Below are 17217 nucleotides of genomic sequence, written 5' to 3' on the forward strand. Positions count from 1 at the left end.
CTGCAGTAATACCAATCAGGCCTTCAGCTGTACTCAATCAAGGACGAGTTGCAATCCTCCAAGCAGTCAGTCAGCAGGACTTTCTGACTGTGTTCAGCATGCTTACTCCCTTTGTCAGAATGAAATGATCAAAAATGATCTTCAGTTTGAAATCGGCTCTGTGGAGCCTGGCCAGCAGAAGTAAGAATTGTTTAAAAATATTTCTGTGATTTGCCAAAAAAAAAAAAAAACTGTCTGAATGATCTGCAAATACATTAAGGTCCAGGATTCAATCAAAAGTGTCGGGTAAAACGCATTAAATATCAATTACTGGTTGCTGGCGTATCCTCCGGGCGGAGATTTAAATTTAGACATGAAAAGCAAATCGTGGTGGTTTCCAGTGGATTTGGATTTTTTTTTTTTAATTAGTCATCTTATTTTAATGATGCATGTGCTTCTTTTTGTTCTTGTTGCTGCAGTTAAAGTACAGAAAAGCAACCATCATCACTGGGACCAAAGCAGCAACTACTGCCATCCCCCACACGCCAGCCACAGCAAGACATGGAGCAGCCCGAGCCACCCACACAACCAGCAGGACCACTGCAAATGTAAGTTATCACTTGTGACAGCTCTGCTGCTGGCAGGGCCTCTTTCTTGGCTCTTTAACAGCCCAGTTATTAAAACATTTCTCCATGACTACCCAAATAATGGTCACAACCTTTTTACTTTTTCACTCCATTCTACTGCTGTAGTGATTATTTTTTTCTGTATTATTTTCTTTTTACTGCTGTATCAGCCCTTGTCTTTTGTTTCAGCAGCTGTGAGCGCCGGCTTCTCCCCTTCATCCACAGCCACCTCCGGCTTCAGCAGCCAAGGTAGCAACACTCTGCCCTGCCCCGTTGCCCCTGTTGCTCCCACCAGCCCCCGCAGCGCCACTGGGAGGAGAAGGAACAGGAAGAAGGACCACAAGAGTTCATGTAAGATAAATTATCTCCTTTGGTGCTACAATAAGAGACTGAGACTGCTAATTGTTTCAAAGCAAACTTAAAACTTGCGTTTTTGTGCTTTCAACTTGATGAAATGTAGTGATTTGAAAAAACATGCCCCATCGGCAGCAGTAATGGCCGATAAGTGTTTTTCTATCACTGTGAAGAGATTTCGGCCCAGTCTTTTTCAGAGAAATGTTTCATCCACATCGAAAATAAACTAAGTTCCTTCAAAACTTTATTTTTCCAGCACATTATTTTTTCTTAAGCCATCCATAGGTGAACTTCAATTTTGGATCATCATCCTGCAAAACAAATAAAATGCAGCTGAAGTTAAAATCAAAAACTGATGGCCAAATATTCTCCTTTAGGATTTTCTGGTCAAGTTCAGAATTCTTGATTCCATCAATTATGGAAAGCTGTTCTGGCTCTGAAGTTGCAAAGCAGTGTTATGCAGACAGCAGCAAACTGTCTGCATAACCTTCTGTTTCTGAAATTCTGTGTTAGTTTTGTGTCTGTGTTCAAACCCTTCAAAAAGTCCCACTTTTGTGGAGCAGAATGTTTTTCCAAAAGTCTTGGAGATCTTCTGGCAAATAATTAGAAAACGGCTCTTTGTGATCTGTTTGGGTCAATAATGGATGTTTTTTGAAGCACTTTGTGTCCTGTGTATGAAACATTCTCAACGCACAAGGATCGACTAACATATTTAAATCCAGGCCTGCATTTACAACACACACACACTCTCCTGTCAGTTTAGTAGACCATCTGCTAAAAGTGACGTAGTTTCATTTAATAGATCCTGCATGGAGTGAAATTCTAGTCAGCTGTCGGGTCTTATTAGTATATTTTGCAGTTCAGAGCCTTGAAGTGCTTACACCGAGGTGTAAAAATGGATTTATCTGAGTAACCTGAGCCTCGACTCGAATAGACTCAACTGATTGTTGACGTAAGCGTGACTGTGACTCATTCACTTCCTATTCCCATGCCACTGAGCCAGTGGGTGGTTGTCTGTTCTCCTCACCCTCTCAAACCATCTCCAAAGGTCCCTTCCTTTGCTCCATCTCTCTGCCGCATTTCCAGTGGTATCTCTACGTGACGTGTCCTCTCTCTGTCTCCCCTCTTCCTCAGTGTCCCTGTCCTCCAGCTCTGTTGGTCCTGGGGGGCAGATTTTCCACGTGGAAACGAGTGAAGTCCTCCTGAGGGGGGACCCACTAACTGGGTTTGGGATCCAGCTGCAGGGCGGCGTGTTTGCCACAGAAACGCTGTCTGCACCCCCGGTCATCCGCTTTATAGAGCCCGACAGCCCCGCAGAGAGGTAACCCAGTCAGACACCTAAACGGAAATCAGGCAGCAAACACGGTCACCTTTATCTGAAGGGCCTCAGTTTCTAATGGGGGAAGAAATTCACTCACTGTGTAACCGACAGTCGTTCAGCTGCGGGCGTTTAATTAGGACGTCGGCTGTCATGTATCTAGAGTGATCTGTCATTTTAAGTGCAACAAATTGAATCCCTGCCTTAGATTGTACATTAGTGGATGATCATTACTGGTGGAATGCAGCTAAAAGGAAATCTCTCTAACTGGAGTGATGGAGTTGTCCCAAACAAAAGTATGTTTATAAATGTAAAATATTTTAAATAATTCAGTGACTACTGCCAACAAAATGTAAAGTTTTGACGTACGGTTCCCTGTGGAAGTATTCATTCAACTTGTTCACGTTTTGTCAGTTTTAAACCACAACCTTGCATGCATTTTACAGACATTTTATTTATTAAACCAACACCAAGCTTTTGCAGTGGAGAGGTCAAAATTGATCACTGGTCTTCAATGTACTTGACAAATCTATGAAGTTTTTTTTCCCAGCACTTCCAAAAAAAGTGAAAAGGTATGATTACTTATGAAAGGCACTGCATGCAAATAATTTTGTCTCAGCCTTGCATATCACCGTTCAAGATGCCCAGCTCTGATTTGGCTTGCCTGGAGTAAAACACTTAAGCTCATGGAAAGTGGTGGGAATGTTGTTGTTGATGATAAATGCAGCTCAAGGGAAATTTGAGTTAATCACAGCCAGCTGAGGTCATTGACATATTGAGCAATAATACTGCAATTGGAAATGTTTTTTCTGACGCAAAATAACATTGTAATGCGAAACATTAGGTTAATAAATGTGTCATTCTTATTCTGCTGTTCCTTTTGTCAGAGGTTTTATATGCAGTGATGTGAGAAAACGGGTAGAACAAGAAAGGTGTAATTGGGAAATAGAATCAGATTCTATCAACAAAAAAAAGCATGTCTCTTATCCTAACTAAAATGTGACTTAAATGACATGCATTTCTTTTTATGTTTTTGTAAAGTTACTAGAAGCAAAAAGACATTTTAGTTTCTTGTTTCATTGTGTTTTCTCAAGGCTTTTGTGGCATTTGTAAGCACTAAGTGTCTCCTGCTGTTAGACCGAAGCCCAGAGCAAGCTTTAAGTTTTCCAAATCAAGCAGAGAAGTATTGTATGTGACTGAACAAACACACTGTCTTCATGCCTGTATGTCACAGCCTGCCTCGGGTGTTTCAGAGCTGCTCTGAGGACTTCTGCATTTAAAGATGTTTAAAGGAAAACGTGGCTGTATCAAATGCATATTCATATTGACCTCCAGGGAAGAAAAAAATCAAGCTTGTCTGAGTATTGAATAATTTAGTAATCTCATTACCTTTGCTTGGATTTGAAATTCCAATGTTTATGCTTTTGTCTTTTCTTGTAGGGAGTATTGGTCAGTTTGTGTAAACACAAACTGAACACATTTAACGGTATGAGCTGGAAAAACTATAGTTAAAGATAATATTTTTGTTCTGCGATTAGTGGTGGCCATTGAAGAAGTTTAATTTTCTGCCTCAACATTTTTGGCTTTAGTCAAATGTTTTGGATCACTCATCGACCCAATAGTGACTCGTGTTCACTTTTCTAATAAAGGCCAACATATTTTTAAACAGTTTTTAAGAGATTATTAGTCAATTCATTATTGTCTGTGTTAAATTGAAAAGAAACCCCCCCAAAAAACATGAAGTATAGAAATGCTTGTTGCATTTATTTTAAACTGATGATTTAGGGTACCAATAATTGCATCATCAGCAATTTAAATTTTTCTTTTTTTATATGTGTGATCCCAGAAATCTAATACATTTCAAATGTCCTGATCACCAAAGGGGAAGAGGGGTCACAGAATAAATCTGAAAGGACAACAGATGGCTGAAGGCATGGAAACATCTGCTACGTTTCATTTTTCCAGCTATGCTGCCAGCAGCTTCGCACTGTGAACACTGTTGGTCAGTGGTCATTTGTTAATATCAGGAAGTGTGGTCATGCAGGTTGACTCCCCTTGTCTTTACCGGGTTCTGTTTAAGGTTGGAGAAATGGTTCACTGAATAAATCAGTGATACATTAAACACAAAAAGGGGTTCTGATGCCTCGTCTTCATCGTCCTCCTGGTCGAAGGCAGAATGAGGCGTATTAAATCAGAAAGTGGCGCACGGTGCTGTGTAGTTAGCACACATCTTAAATGAGGCCAGTTTATAGAGTCTGTCCTACAAGACTAATGATGTGTGTGTGTCAGCAGCGCGGGGCCATGTCCCCCAGGTCCTGTAACATGATTAGTCCAGAAGCAGTTTGACATGAGTGACTAAAGTACAGCAGCCCTCTGTGATTTTAGTGCCTCAGCCTCCAGTGCAAGGTCAACGAGCTTCGGTTTTCAGTGAATTAATTTCAGTTGACAGCATTTAACGTTTCCCACACAGTTTGGGGTCTCTGTAATGGTGTCATCCTGTTTCTGCTCCCCACCTCCTCCAGACATCAGCGCTTCCTTGGTGAGATCCATTTGAAGCTGATGTAAAGATACCAGAAAGGTGTTCACGCCTGCTCTGTGGGACTCCATTTGACTTCATACTTTCTGCTTTTAGTAACTGCTCTGATGTGCAGGGCTGGAGCTGCAAGACCTAGTCTGCAATAAATTGATCTTCACCACAGTTTTGTATCTGCTGCTAAAATTCTTATCTTGTTGCTTTGATCGTGACGTTTATGTTGGTAGAGGTGAAGAAGAGGAAGGTTGGACTCTTTACTAGCTCTAAGCGAAGTAAATGAAACCCTAGCAGTTTTTAAAAATTCAATTCGTTTTGATTAACAAACTGATCGTGAAAACTCAGAATAGTGAGTCTTTTTTTGTCAACAGCAGAACACCAGAGGAACAGGCGGTCATGTAGTTCCTGTTGCTGCCACAAGAGGAAGACAAAATCTATGTAGAGGACACGTATAACTAACATGTTTAATTTGACTAATGTCTCAGAACATACTAAATGACATTAAATGGTGTGGACCTCAAGTCACCATGATGTACAATTTATGCATTTCATCTTTTTATGAATTGAAAATTATCTCTGCCTATTTACAAATATACCCGTTTTTGATATTTATAACTGCACTTTTTACATACTGCTATTAAATAATTTTCCATCCTCCTCTGTTTATTTTTAGTTTATTTCCTCATTCATCCTCATTTCTCAAAATTTACTATGTATTTTGTAGTGTATTTTATTTTAACATTTTTGTGTTTCATCTATTTTTATTGAAGTTTCTCTTTTTATTTTCATTTAATTATGCTCTATTTGATTTCTACATAGGCTTTTTTCCTGCTTTGTCTTTAACATATTTTTTTCTTCTATAACATTCATTTGATGTAATAAATACATATGTTTTTTTTGGTACATAGGTGTGGACTGTTGCAAGTTGGAGACAGAGTGTTGTCCATCAATGGGATCCCGACTGAAGATGGCACTCTGGAAGAAGCTCATCAGCTGCTCAGAGACTCTGCTCTGGCAAACAAAGTTACAGTGGAGGTTGAATTTGATGTTGCAGGTATAACCTACTGAAAAATGTTCACGATAAAACATAAAATCTTGTTAAACTTCACCTTTCTGTTTTTTTTGTTTTTGTTTGAATCCAAATTAGAGTCTGTTGTTCCAAGCAGTGGCACTTTCCACGTCAAACTACCAAAGCGGAGAGGAGTGGAGCTGGGCATCACCATCAGCGGTAGGTCTGAGGGACTGTCTGCAGGGGGCAGTGTTGCTCAAACACACTACATCACTTTCAAGTTGTGGAGTCTGAATTCCCTGATCCATAAAACTGAGATTTGTGAAAACATGGAGGCACATAGCTCATTACCTCTGAATAATGCTGGTCTGTACCAGTGTCCTTCATTAGGACACTGTTACAGACCAGTGTCCCAACAACAAAAAACAAAAGAGAAAGCCAAGTTGCCACAGAACGAAATGCAAAATTATTGATTTTTCAGAATCTTGTCTGTTTTGTGCTGCTACATGAAATAAAAAATTTTTCCCCATTTTTACCAGCAAGTAAGAAACCTGGCAAGCCCCTCATCATCTCTGACATCAGGAAAGGAAGCATAGCACACAGGTGGGTTCCATCATGCATATATTATATTTACATTTCCCCACAGTTGGATGCTGCGGGTCACATCAGAGACAACGTTGATCAAGGTTTACACTGACTCGCTCATGGACCAGATAAGATATGTCTGCTGTGTAACAGAGGCCTAATAGGATTGAGCCATCATAACTAGATCAGCAGGGCAGCTACATTTCAGGCAGGGTCGGGGTCGATTAGGTTTAGGGTGAGGTTACGGTCACCCCACAGATCCCACTGAGGCTAAGAGGATTCTGCTGATGCTGCCTCTGGTCCAGGTTAATGGTTGTGATCATCTTGCTCTTGGTTGTGTCTGCTAGAACAGGCACTCTGGAGCCTGGGGACCGGTTGCTGGCCATCGACTCTGTTCGCCTGGAGAACTGCACCATGGAGGACGCCATGCACATCCTGCAGCAGGCCGAAGACATGGTCAAACTGCGGATCCAGAAGGACGAGGACAACATTGGTACAAGGATCGCCCTCATAAAATATTAATGCTCAAAGTAAACAAAAAGAGCATTCCTCCAGTTCATGATACAAGATCTATGGCTGTGCAAAATGTCTTGACTTCATATTTCTACACAGTATAAAGCAACTTGCTGCCTTTAAAAAGCCCTATTTGGACAAAATGTTGGTGCAAAGGGCTGAACAGTTAAACAGGATCAAGAATAATGTAGCAATAGTTTAAAACCGATAATTTAGTTGATTCTACATACCAACGCAACGTAGTGTATAATTGTGAAGTGTATGAATAATCTGCATTTGTATTCAGCTCCCCTGTAACATTGTGATGCCTATACCTCATTGCAACAAACTTCAGAAATAACTTGATTAGAAAATATTTCACCCATGTGAAATTAAATCTTTAGTATAACACAATTGTTTTATGAAGGACTTTGTCACAGAGCCCAAGGAACAGAAGCAGATGGGTCAGGGATAAAGTCAGAAAATCATTGGCTTTTACAGTACCCTATTTAAACACAGAGCACTGTCTAAACCAACCCCCAAAAATAAAATGGAGGCTGCTACAACTGTAAATTTACAAAGACATGGCCATCATCAGGAGAAGCAGCTGACAGGACCATGGTAGTTTTGGAGGAGATGCACTGCTCAGTTGGGAAGAATCTCTCAATCAGACAACTGTCAGTTTTGTCATCCACAAATCAGACTTTGATGGAAGAAAATTGTTGTTGAAAAGAAGACTCATTTTCTGGCCTTCATGCAAAACCCCATGTTCAAAAACCAAAACTCATCATCCTGAAAACATCATCCCCTTGTTGACGTGAGGTGATGACGGCATCATGCTGAGGCTGCCTCCTTCAGCAGATGAAAGATGTTCAAGGCTTATGTGAAAATGTTGGCAGAGGTGGATTGATTTCACAATAAACGTTTAGCCTTGTATCTTTCTCCTACCCCCCCAAAAAATCAGTTCTGATCTTTGTGCTGCTCTCGCATAAAATCCCAACTAAAGACCCAATGTGGCTAAATGTGAAACTGCTCAAGGGGAATGAACACTTAAGCAAAGTACCGTATAATCAAGGTGTCAAGCTTTTGCTCCCACCTTTGGTCTTGGCACACTTTAAAGTATTTGGTGTAAAGGATTATAGTCAGGCTATTAAGGTTTACAAGCCTTGTTTGATAAGGATCTGTGCGTCTGTGTTTTATTACACATTTACAAGGAATTTATTACACATTTTATGCACCTGAGGGTATTGTGTGCTCTTTGCTGTAGATGAGCTGGAGATGTCAGGCTCCATAATCTACACGGTTGAGCTGAAGAGGTTTAACGGACCCCTGGGCATCACGATATCTGGCACAGAGGAACCTTTTGACCCTATCGTCATTTCTGGCCTTACCAAGAAAGGTCTGGCAGAAAGGTGAGCAAAGAGCAGGTGTAGGAACATGTGAAGCTTGTTTGCTGTTGCTGATGTTTTTTGTTTTGTTCTTTTTGATAACAAATGAGATGCTTGAACAATAGCTGGCTGGTTTCTTTCAACAACAAGAAGCCTCTTTGTTTCTGTGTCCGATCGCTGGCAGTCTGTCAGGATTCTCCAACCGGCTCTGTTGTCGCTGTCTGGTATAATCTCGTAACTCTTTCCCCTCTGCCTTCCTGTTCGTGCAGAACCGGGGCCATCCACATAGGAGACAGAGTTCTGGCTATCAACGGGGTCAGCCTTAAAGGGAAGCCTCTGAGCGAGGCCATCCATCTGCTGCAGATGGCCGGGGAGTCCGTCACCCTCAAAATCAAAAAACAAGCTGACCGTATATATCTCATTTTTTGAATTATTTGCTTTTCAGATGGAAACTGTTAAATTTTCAAATGACTAAAATGAAAAGTAATTTAAAAGGATTTAAAACAAAAAATAACTTGATTTGTGGGAAATTAAGATGTCTTGGAATATAAATCCCTTTGATTCTGTGTTTATGGAGGCCTATTTGGCATCTCATACGTTTCTGCTTGCGTGTCTCTATTTTTCAAAAATCTATTTCCAAAGTTAACTCTCAGGTTTTCAAAAATGACCCAACACGCCAAGATGTTGGCAAACAGACATGAATGGAAACAAAAGCAAACAAAACTGTTTAAAATTAATAATTTCAAAAGAATTATAAAGAAAATGATCTTACCCAAGTAATTGCGCTGCTTTTTACTCCCAGAGTCTGACTGTCGGCGGTCGGCGGACAGAGAAGGCGGCTTTCTGAGCGATCCAGAGGATGAACTAACAGACTCCCAAAAAACCAGCAAACTCTCAGAGGTCTACTCAGCCAATGTTCCCAGCATAGACTCGGCCATGAGCTCCTGGGACAGTGCGGCGTTTGATGCAGGCTACATTGGCCAAGGTGGGTGCTTGAGGACAGGACAGTGGAAAAATATTTACCCCAATATTAAATTCTTCTGCTTTTATTCTTCTAGGCCACACACACACACACATTTCAAGTCATCAAAGGAATTTAAATGTCAAAGATAATCTGAATAAACCCAAAAAGCAGCAGTTTTCAAAGAGAGCTTCAATCATTTATTATTGAATAATAAACTGTGATTATTTTTTTTAGTTTAGGCATTAATTTCATCAGTCACAACCAGGCCTGATCACCTCTAGACATGTAGAATTGACAAATTACTTAAACAGAACATGAAGCAGACTAAAAGATTTTGTTTGTTGGATATTGACATTTGTTTGATCTGAGACATTTATTTGCACAAAAGAGCAAAAATATAAAATCTGTAAGAAAAAGGGGGTGGGGGAAATCTAATTTTCTTTCAGGACTATATCTGCACAAAACATCTGATTTACTCCTAAATCCACTTGACTGGAGGCGCCCGAAGCACAGAAGTCACACCCCCTCCAGCTCTGGAGGTTTGGGACTGCAAGCAGGGCTGTACGATGGAGGATTCACTGAGGATGAGTGGGACAAGATACCTGGGTGAGTCCTGAGGGCCGAGGTTATGTTTCCAAGCAACTGAGAAGAAATGTCCTGTTCAACAACAATGTTCCAATTATTTTTATTCATTCATTTGCTCTCTATAAAAGCATTTCAGGTTTGTTCTTGTTGATGTTAAAACTTAATTGTAGCAGTGAAATGAGAAGGCTAAATATTGCTAAGCTTTCATAACTGTACTGCAAACTACGAATAAATATTTGTAAATCAAAAAATGCACTGAATGCTGTTCCACAGTTTGAAAAATGTGGACATTAGCAATGGGTTGTATGATATTTAAGCGACATCTGCAGTACCTGGAAGAAAGTTTATACCTTTAGGTTGTAGTTATCGCAATATAAGATGCACTGATATTGCTGTGTTGAATCGAATCAAATAAATATATTGCGTTTTACACTGGCAGTCTGTAGGAATCTTAAAGTTCCCTCATTGTCAACATCTGTGTTAACGTATCTTTAGGTGGTGATTTTTATGTTGTTGTTGTTTTTTTTATATACATATTTTCCTTTGTTTAAAAGATACAGTTCTGGCCACATCAGAAAAACCGGGAAATTTAATGCAAAGTTTTCAGTTCTTTCAGAAATAAACACACGCTATTTCATCTATTTGCAAAAATGCTCACTACTACAACCATTTAAAAACAATTTCAAATTTGTTTTTGTGCAACTGAACTCTTTATGCTTTCTCCCATATTTTAATAGTCTACACAGGTTCTGAATTAACTTTGGTTCGGTTGGTAGAGTCGTGGTGGTGAAGTTGTCTGAGTACTGCTTCCTCTTATTTACCTCCCTTCATTCAGGGAGGGCTTTTGATTCCAAGTTGTCTACTTATTTGCATACTAGTGCATCTTCTGGAGGTCACACAAGACTTGAGTGGCGAGTGAAATTTTCTCATGATTTCAAAGTAAAGGTTTGAAATCAGCCGAAGTAAACGGCCAGTTGCACAGATTATTTTTGACATGGGGTGAGGGTTTTTTTTTTTTAAATGGTGGTAATAGTGAAGACATGTGCTCTAAATCTTTACAATCAATTGAAATACACAAATTGAAATAATGACTTTAATTGGCTTGTAGCTTTGATTGTTTAACAGAGAACGGTAACTCTGATCAGAGCCGTATTCTTTGTCTAAACATGTTTTTTGTTGAGAGAGCTCTCTGCACCTGTTTTGTCATGTTGCGTGCATACACGTTGTGTGCTTTTCCAATCTGTCCTTTTTTTCTTCTTTCTCAGGTATTCTATCTCTGATCTGCTTTATTAACTGTTCGCAAGCTCTCTGGTGTCACAATCAGATGCCCTGTCATCCCTTATCCACACAAAATGCAAAAACATGTTCCTCTGAAAGCAACTAAAAGACTTAAGGATACATCTGCCTCATGTCTCCTCAAGCTTGACCCTTTTGAACTTGTTGCGTTTCTTTCCTGCTTTTTTTTTTTTTTTCCAAATCTAATCGGACTCCTTTCAGTCCCTTCCTGAGCCAATTTACAGTAAAAAAAAATCAACCTTTTTGTTTTTCCTTTAATGTTTGGGGCTCTCCAGTGCAGCAGCCAAAAGAAACTGCATTTCCCATGCTGCTTTTCTATGCAGCAGTCCCCTCCAGACTGTGCAGGGCTGCTCTTATGTTATGGTTCCTGCACTGTCATAGATTCGTCAGCCCCCCTCGCTGCCATGGCACGTTGAACAAAGACGACAGCTTCTGGTCCCAGGCTCTCCAGGACCTCGAGACCTGTGGCCAGTCTGGGATTCTCAGGGAACTGGAAGTAGGTGGCCTCCATCTGCTTTGTCCTTCTGATTCCTCGGGCTTATCCCAGCTTTAATGAACATGCCTGATGAAGCATTATGATAACCATCAGTGAGTAATCTCTTATTAAATCTGACAAGACAAGCCGGGCACCTGCTGCCAGATTGACCAAGGAAAGGTTTTACACAACGCCTCAGCTGCTAATCTGCATACTAGGCTACATTAGGAAATGCATGCATGCTTCCTTTATTTGTTTGTTTTTTGGTTTACTACATCGTATTGAAATAATTCCTGCCCATGTCGACTCTTCCAGGCCTCTATGACAGGGAGCACACTCAGTCTGTACCTGGAGGAGACCAAGACCAGTGAAGACTCAGTGTTGCGCTCTGAGATTAGTCCAATAAAGACGGAAGGAATCCACGGCAGGTCTAAAAACAAAAGCCTGAACATGTCGACAGGAGCCAGAGATGGATCATCCAGGGCCAAAGGGGACCCCTCTGACATTCTGTCCCCTTCATCCCTGGCACTGCAGAAGGTGAATTGAGGATGTGTGCCTCATCCACAGTTAAAGAAAAAGGCTTAATGGATGTTTACTTCTACAAAAAGGCTTCATAAGATGTGATAATACTGGAAATGTATCGTATAGCGCACTAACCCGAGTACTTTTATCAGCTGAATTTAAAACTTTGTTGGTAACACTTTATTTGAAGGGGGGTGAATAAGGCTGACATGACATAACACCTGTCATGAACATGAATAAGCCTTCATGAATATTTATGACTGTCATAAAGCGTCATTCAGTAAATTGACACTTTTAATACAAAGTTGACATTATTCAAAATGTTATGACAACTTGACATTGACCAAAAAATCATTACTGATATAAATTTGTTATAAAATTAGGCAACTTTGTTATTAAAGGTAAAGTTTAACCAGTAATGATTTCTTGGTTAATGTCAAGTTGTCATAACAAAGACATTTTGAATAATGTCAACTATGTATTAAAAGTGTCATAATTTACCGAATGACGCTTTATGACAAGTTATAAATATTCATGAAGGCTTATTCATGTTCATGTCGGGTGTTATGTCATGTTTATGACAGTGTCATGTCAGTCTTATTCACCCCCCTTCAAATAAAGTGTTGCCACATTGTCTTTAACAGAGTAACTATTGCCAGTATTAGACAATACAATAAATATAATTTTTTAAAAATCAGTTTATATGAATATTTAACAAGTACCCTATAAATTAGATTTTCTGCATTATGAACCAGGTCAAGTTCTGAATCTAAACATACTATGACCCAAGTCCCTCATGCTTTGAGGCCTAATATAAATAACTCGTACAGCACAGATGCTGGCTACAGAACATCACACGTCTGCCTCGTTTTTACACATTTTTCCAAACAGAAAACGGGGGAAGGGGCATGCAAACATGTTTCTGAGACGCTGCGCTGTGCACATGTTTTTTTGAGCCCACTTGCTGATTTCCACACAACCAAATGTTTTCAGCGTAGCGCCGTCTTAGACCCACTTGTCTCCTTTACTTCTTTTACAGTAACTGAACTATGTGAATTGCTGCCCTGTCTCCTCCCAATGACAGGACAGCAGGATCATCAGAATCAACAAATTATAGAAGCAAAGCAAACAGACTGGTATTACAAGAGAAGAGTCGTGATTATTAAAACATGTTCCATGATTTGGTTTGAGACGTTGCTGGGAAGGAAAAACATGAAACGGGAAGCAACCGTACAAATAAATAATGATGCTAAAGTAAAATGTGTTCGGATCAGAATGTCCCCATGATATGAAACAGTGCTCAACATCGCCATGCAAAATTCACAAGACACACGACAGAAAATGTTGCACCGGGCAACGGCTCACACACACAATGTTCACATTGATTATATTTTTTTAAAATGACAAACTGCTTTTAATATGGTTAAAAAAAATACATTTGCAGCTTCACTTGAAACTGCACACGATGCACCAGCAATTCTCTCTGACACACCTGTTGCTGCCTGACTTAGGTTATCTTTGGCTGGCAATAAAGAAACACATGACTGTCCTCCACTGAGTAATAATCTTATTTGGAGTTGATACAACTTTTCTCATGTCATGGAAAGTCATCTGAATGCCACCTTTGTAGCGGCTGTTTGATTGTGGATGAATCTGCCGTTCTTCCAAAACAAAACGCATAATTCGGAGGCATAAAGCCGTGGTTGCTCCAGCTGTTTAGTGTTTCCACATTGGCTAAAGACAACAAAGTGTTATTGTCAGTACAGGGTTACCATTTAGCCCAGTGTCCAGTGACGGGCAGTACACGGTCAAATTTGTTAAATTTAAACATTCCATACGGCTTCATATGCACGTGTGCAACTGTAATCGTTTCTTGTTTGCAGGTCTCTCTAAGGAAGGATCCTGAGAGCCACGACTTTGGTTTCAGTGTATCAGATGGGCTCTTGGAAAAAGGAGTTTATGTCAACATGATTAGGCCGGACGGCCCAGCTGAACAAGCTGGTCTGAAATCTTATGACCGGATACTTCAGGTACTGTTTCTCTTTGAACAGGTTAAAACTGAATGAGGGGGGAGAGGGAGCTGAAATAACTTGTTGCAGAGCTCATTAGAATAATCTGTATGCTCTGCCGACATACTTACTCAAATCATGTTGCTTTTAAAAGTAAACACTGCCCCATTAAACACAGAAGGGAAAAAAAGCACCAAAAATTGCTACAACCTGCGTGTTTGGTTGTGTAGGTGTGTGTGTGCACTTTAAACTATACTGAGAAACAGTTTCACTCTCTTTCAGCATTCTGTCATCTTCAGTAATATGCCTGTCGGCACATATTAACTCGGCACCATTTACTGTTTGTATCTCCATCCACGTCGTCAACAAGCCCGGTCCCACATAAAGCGGAGGTTCTCATCATTTGTGGTGTTTGCTTCTGCCACAAGCCGCTTTAGCGTTTTACATATATATGTTAAATGCATAATCAAATTGATAACTGAAAAACTCAAAGTTCTGATGTGAAACTCTGTTTTTTGCACTCTGAATATGTGCTACTAGTTTAAAAGGGTTTGAGAAGCACTGCGCTGAGCTTTAAATCCCAAAGAAACAACTAATGAGAAAAACTTCAGGTTTAACGGGTTAAACAAATGCAAAGTAGAATGTTAATTGGTGGCTGTGGTCTTCCAGGTGAACCGTGTGAGGACCAGGGACTTGGACTGTTGTCTCACTGTGCCTCTAATTATGGAGGCCGGAGACTGCCTGGATCTGGTCATTAGCAGGAATCCACTGGCAGCCGTTTACGTGGAGCTGCCCAACAACTGTGACGACCCCTCGAGCTCGCTTCTCTGCTTCGCCAACTACAGGACCAACAGCATCGCCCTGTGAACATCTCTCTCTCACTCAACGTTACACGACTGTTGCTTTCGGTCACTGCTGTGTTCAGATTATTTAGTTCTTTGGAGACTGAGGCTTCAGAACAGAGTCCCCCATCACTCCGTCCCTCCTGTCCTCCCCCGGCCCCCTCCTCGCCAGAGGCGCAGCCACATGGAGGGTTATATAACCGAAGAGTCATTGCTTCTGACGGGGGCCAGGACGTCAACGCACATGTCTTCACTCTGCAGGATCGCATGATGTGCACACTCACAGCTAAAGATCTAATATATTTTAACGTTCCTGTTGCCACTGGTTTCATCTTTCCACAAGGAATGCATTGGTTTATGTGCATGGAAAGCACTGACGTAGAGACACCAAGTGTTGGTGAGATCAAGGAACATTGCACTTATTTGAGTTATTTCAGCCATGAGTTGGCTCACTGCCTTGGTTTTCTGGCCTCTGCCCAGCACTGGCTGCCCTAAAAAGCGGATGAGCCCTCGGATAGTCCTGAGCACTCCCTGACACCTGTCGTCAACTTTATATTTTAATGCCACAAAAACACTTGAGGTCAATTGAACCCGTTTATGACACTTGAATTATGATTATGGTCTGAATTGTTTGTGTGCACAAATGATTTCTTTTAATGTTCACTTTTTTTTTTTTTCCCCCAATATTGGCTTCTGTCACACATTTACAAAGATGTGAATCATGTTAATTTTGCACATGTTCAAACACAGTTTACTTTTTTTAAGAGTTCAAATTCAATTTTCACAATTTGTCTGCACAATCTGCTCTTTCTAACATGAAACGCTAAGGATGCAAGCTGTATTCAAATCCTTATCATTTTCTATGTTACAGGGAACTTTGTGACAGTGCACTTTTTTAGTTTAAAAGTAGGATGTGGTAATTCATTCTTTTTGTAATAAAGCGAACGCACTGATCTGAAAGATTACGTTAAGTCATGTGGTGGCTGGTGTGAATATGTTGTTAGTGTCCCATTTGTAGCAGCCTCAGGCAAATTTATAGTTGGGTCAGCTTGTTTCAGACTTCTCATGCAATTTCATTCAATGTCGAGGCCCGTTTTAAAAGTCTTAGTATTGCAACTTTTTTGTAAACTGTAAAATTCATTATAGTGTGCAGTGTTTTTTTTTTTAAGGCCTATAATGTTTCAGGATCTTTGTGCAAGCTAACCTGAATGTGTTTCTGTACTTTTAGTTTTTTAATTCCAAATCTGTGAATTTGTATGTTTTGGTCAAAATGACCACTAATATTTATTGGATTTTAATTTGGCAAGCAGTAGTTCTTTTTTAATTTATTGTAATAAAGTTACAAAACTAATATGTGTCCAACTTTTAGAAAGTGTACTCTGTGACCCAATTATTCTGCAGAGCTGAACCGAATCAATTTTTCTTTTCTTTTTTTAGCCAAAAATGAATGTAATGATCTTTGTTCATGATTCAGTTATGTTTACCTACAGTGAAACAGTTTTGCAAGAAATATCCTTCAGTTGGCCAATTACAAGACAACTGTATTGGATTTATAACAAATGTAACCCACTTAAAACCAATTTAATATATTATAATCACAGTTGGATTCAGATGAAATTGAAATCATCCAGTCATAAATCTGTTAATTTAACACCAGTTGCCAAATCCTTTTTTCACTTGTATATTTCAGTCACATATCTCAGATTATTAAGTAATGAATATACACTTGAATCTAAAATGATTGGTTTGTAGCGTTTACAACTGTGAATTCAGTTGTAAATGTTAACTTTAAACATAAAAGCTTTAACCTTGGTGAAAGAAACTTTAAATTTTTTCTTGTACTGCAGTTACGGGGCAAGATGAGGCATATGCAGGACGACTCCAATACATTATGATTCATGTTCACAGTAAATTTGAACAGGATTAATTTGCGCAGCACCACATCCCTTCAAAGCATCTTTCAGAAGACTAAAGGAACAAAAGTAAACAAAATTGCATCAAAGACAACAAATGCACTGAAGTAATCTAGGATTTAATAATCGCATACAAAACATGCAAATTTCGTACAAACAGTTATGGAACAATGGAAGTGAACTAAGACAATCTTTAACCTTCATAGTAAAACTGCCCTACTAGTACAAGGTTTCTGCACAGCTCAGGTGTTTGGGGATTTGAATCAGAGCCAAAGAGCATAGAAACTAAAGACTGTCTTCTCACTTTTTCTTGTCATAGAAACACTCAGC

At 39.9% G+C, this 17217-nt stretch overlaps 1 protein-coding gene across 6 annotated transcripts in view; it reads left to right on the top strand.

Moving 5' to 3' along the window:
- The window catches only part of LOC103467517 (glutamate receptor-interacting protein 2-like), a 41716-nt gene extending 25391 nt beyond the window's left edge, over window positions 1–16325 (top strand). For 4 of the 6 annotated variants that reach the window (XM_008413962.3, XM_008413964.3, XM_008413965.3 and 1 more), the window contains exons 10-24: window positions 459–587; window positions 795–956; window positions 2094–2280; window positions 5716–5861; window positions 5955–6035; window positions 6356–6419; window positions 6749–6894; window positions 8161–8305; window positions 8551–8690; window positions 9084–9266; window positions 9692–9851; window positions 11508–11622; window positions 11917–12138; window positions 14007–14153; window positions 14802–16325. In XM_008413962.3, the coding sequence (XP_008412184.1) occupies window positions 459–587; window positions 795–956; window positions 2094–2280; window positions 5716–5861; window positions 5955–6035; window positions 6356–6419; window positions 6749–6894; window positions 8161–8305; window positions 8551–8690; window positions 9084–9266; window positions 9692–9851; window positions 11508–11622; window positions 11917–12138; window positions 14007–14153; window positions 14802–14999 (2225 nt within the window). In that variant the 3' untranslated portion in view covers window positions 15000–16325. Of the gene's footprint in view, window positions 1–458; window positions 588–794; window positions 957–2093; window positions 2281–5715; window positions 5862–5954; window positions 6036–6355; window positions 6420–6748; window positions 6895–8160; window positions 8306–8550; window positions 8691–9083; window positions 9267–9691; window positions 9852–11095; window positions 11436–11507; window positions 11623–11916; window positions 12139–14006; window positions 14154–14801 lie in introns of those variants that run through there. The other 2 variants (XM_008413963.3, XM_008413967.3) reach the window with 2 other exon arrangements.
- The last annotated feature ends 892 nt before the right edge of the window (window positions 16326–17217 follow it).

The sequence above is a fragment of the Poecilia reticulata genome, chromosome 7 (assembly GCF_904066995.2).
Source record: "Poecilia reticulata chromosome 7, P_reticulata-male-v2, whole genome shotgun sequence".
NCBI classification, from domain to species: domain Eukaryota; kingdom Metazoa; phylum Chordata; class Actinopteri; order Cyprinodontiformes; family Poeciliidae; genus Poecilia; species Poecilia reticulata.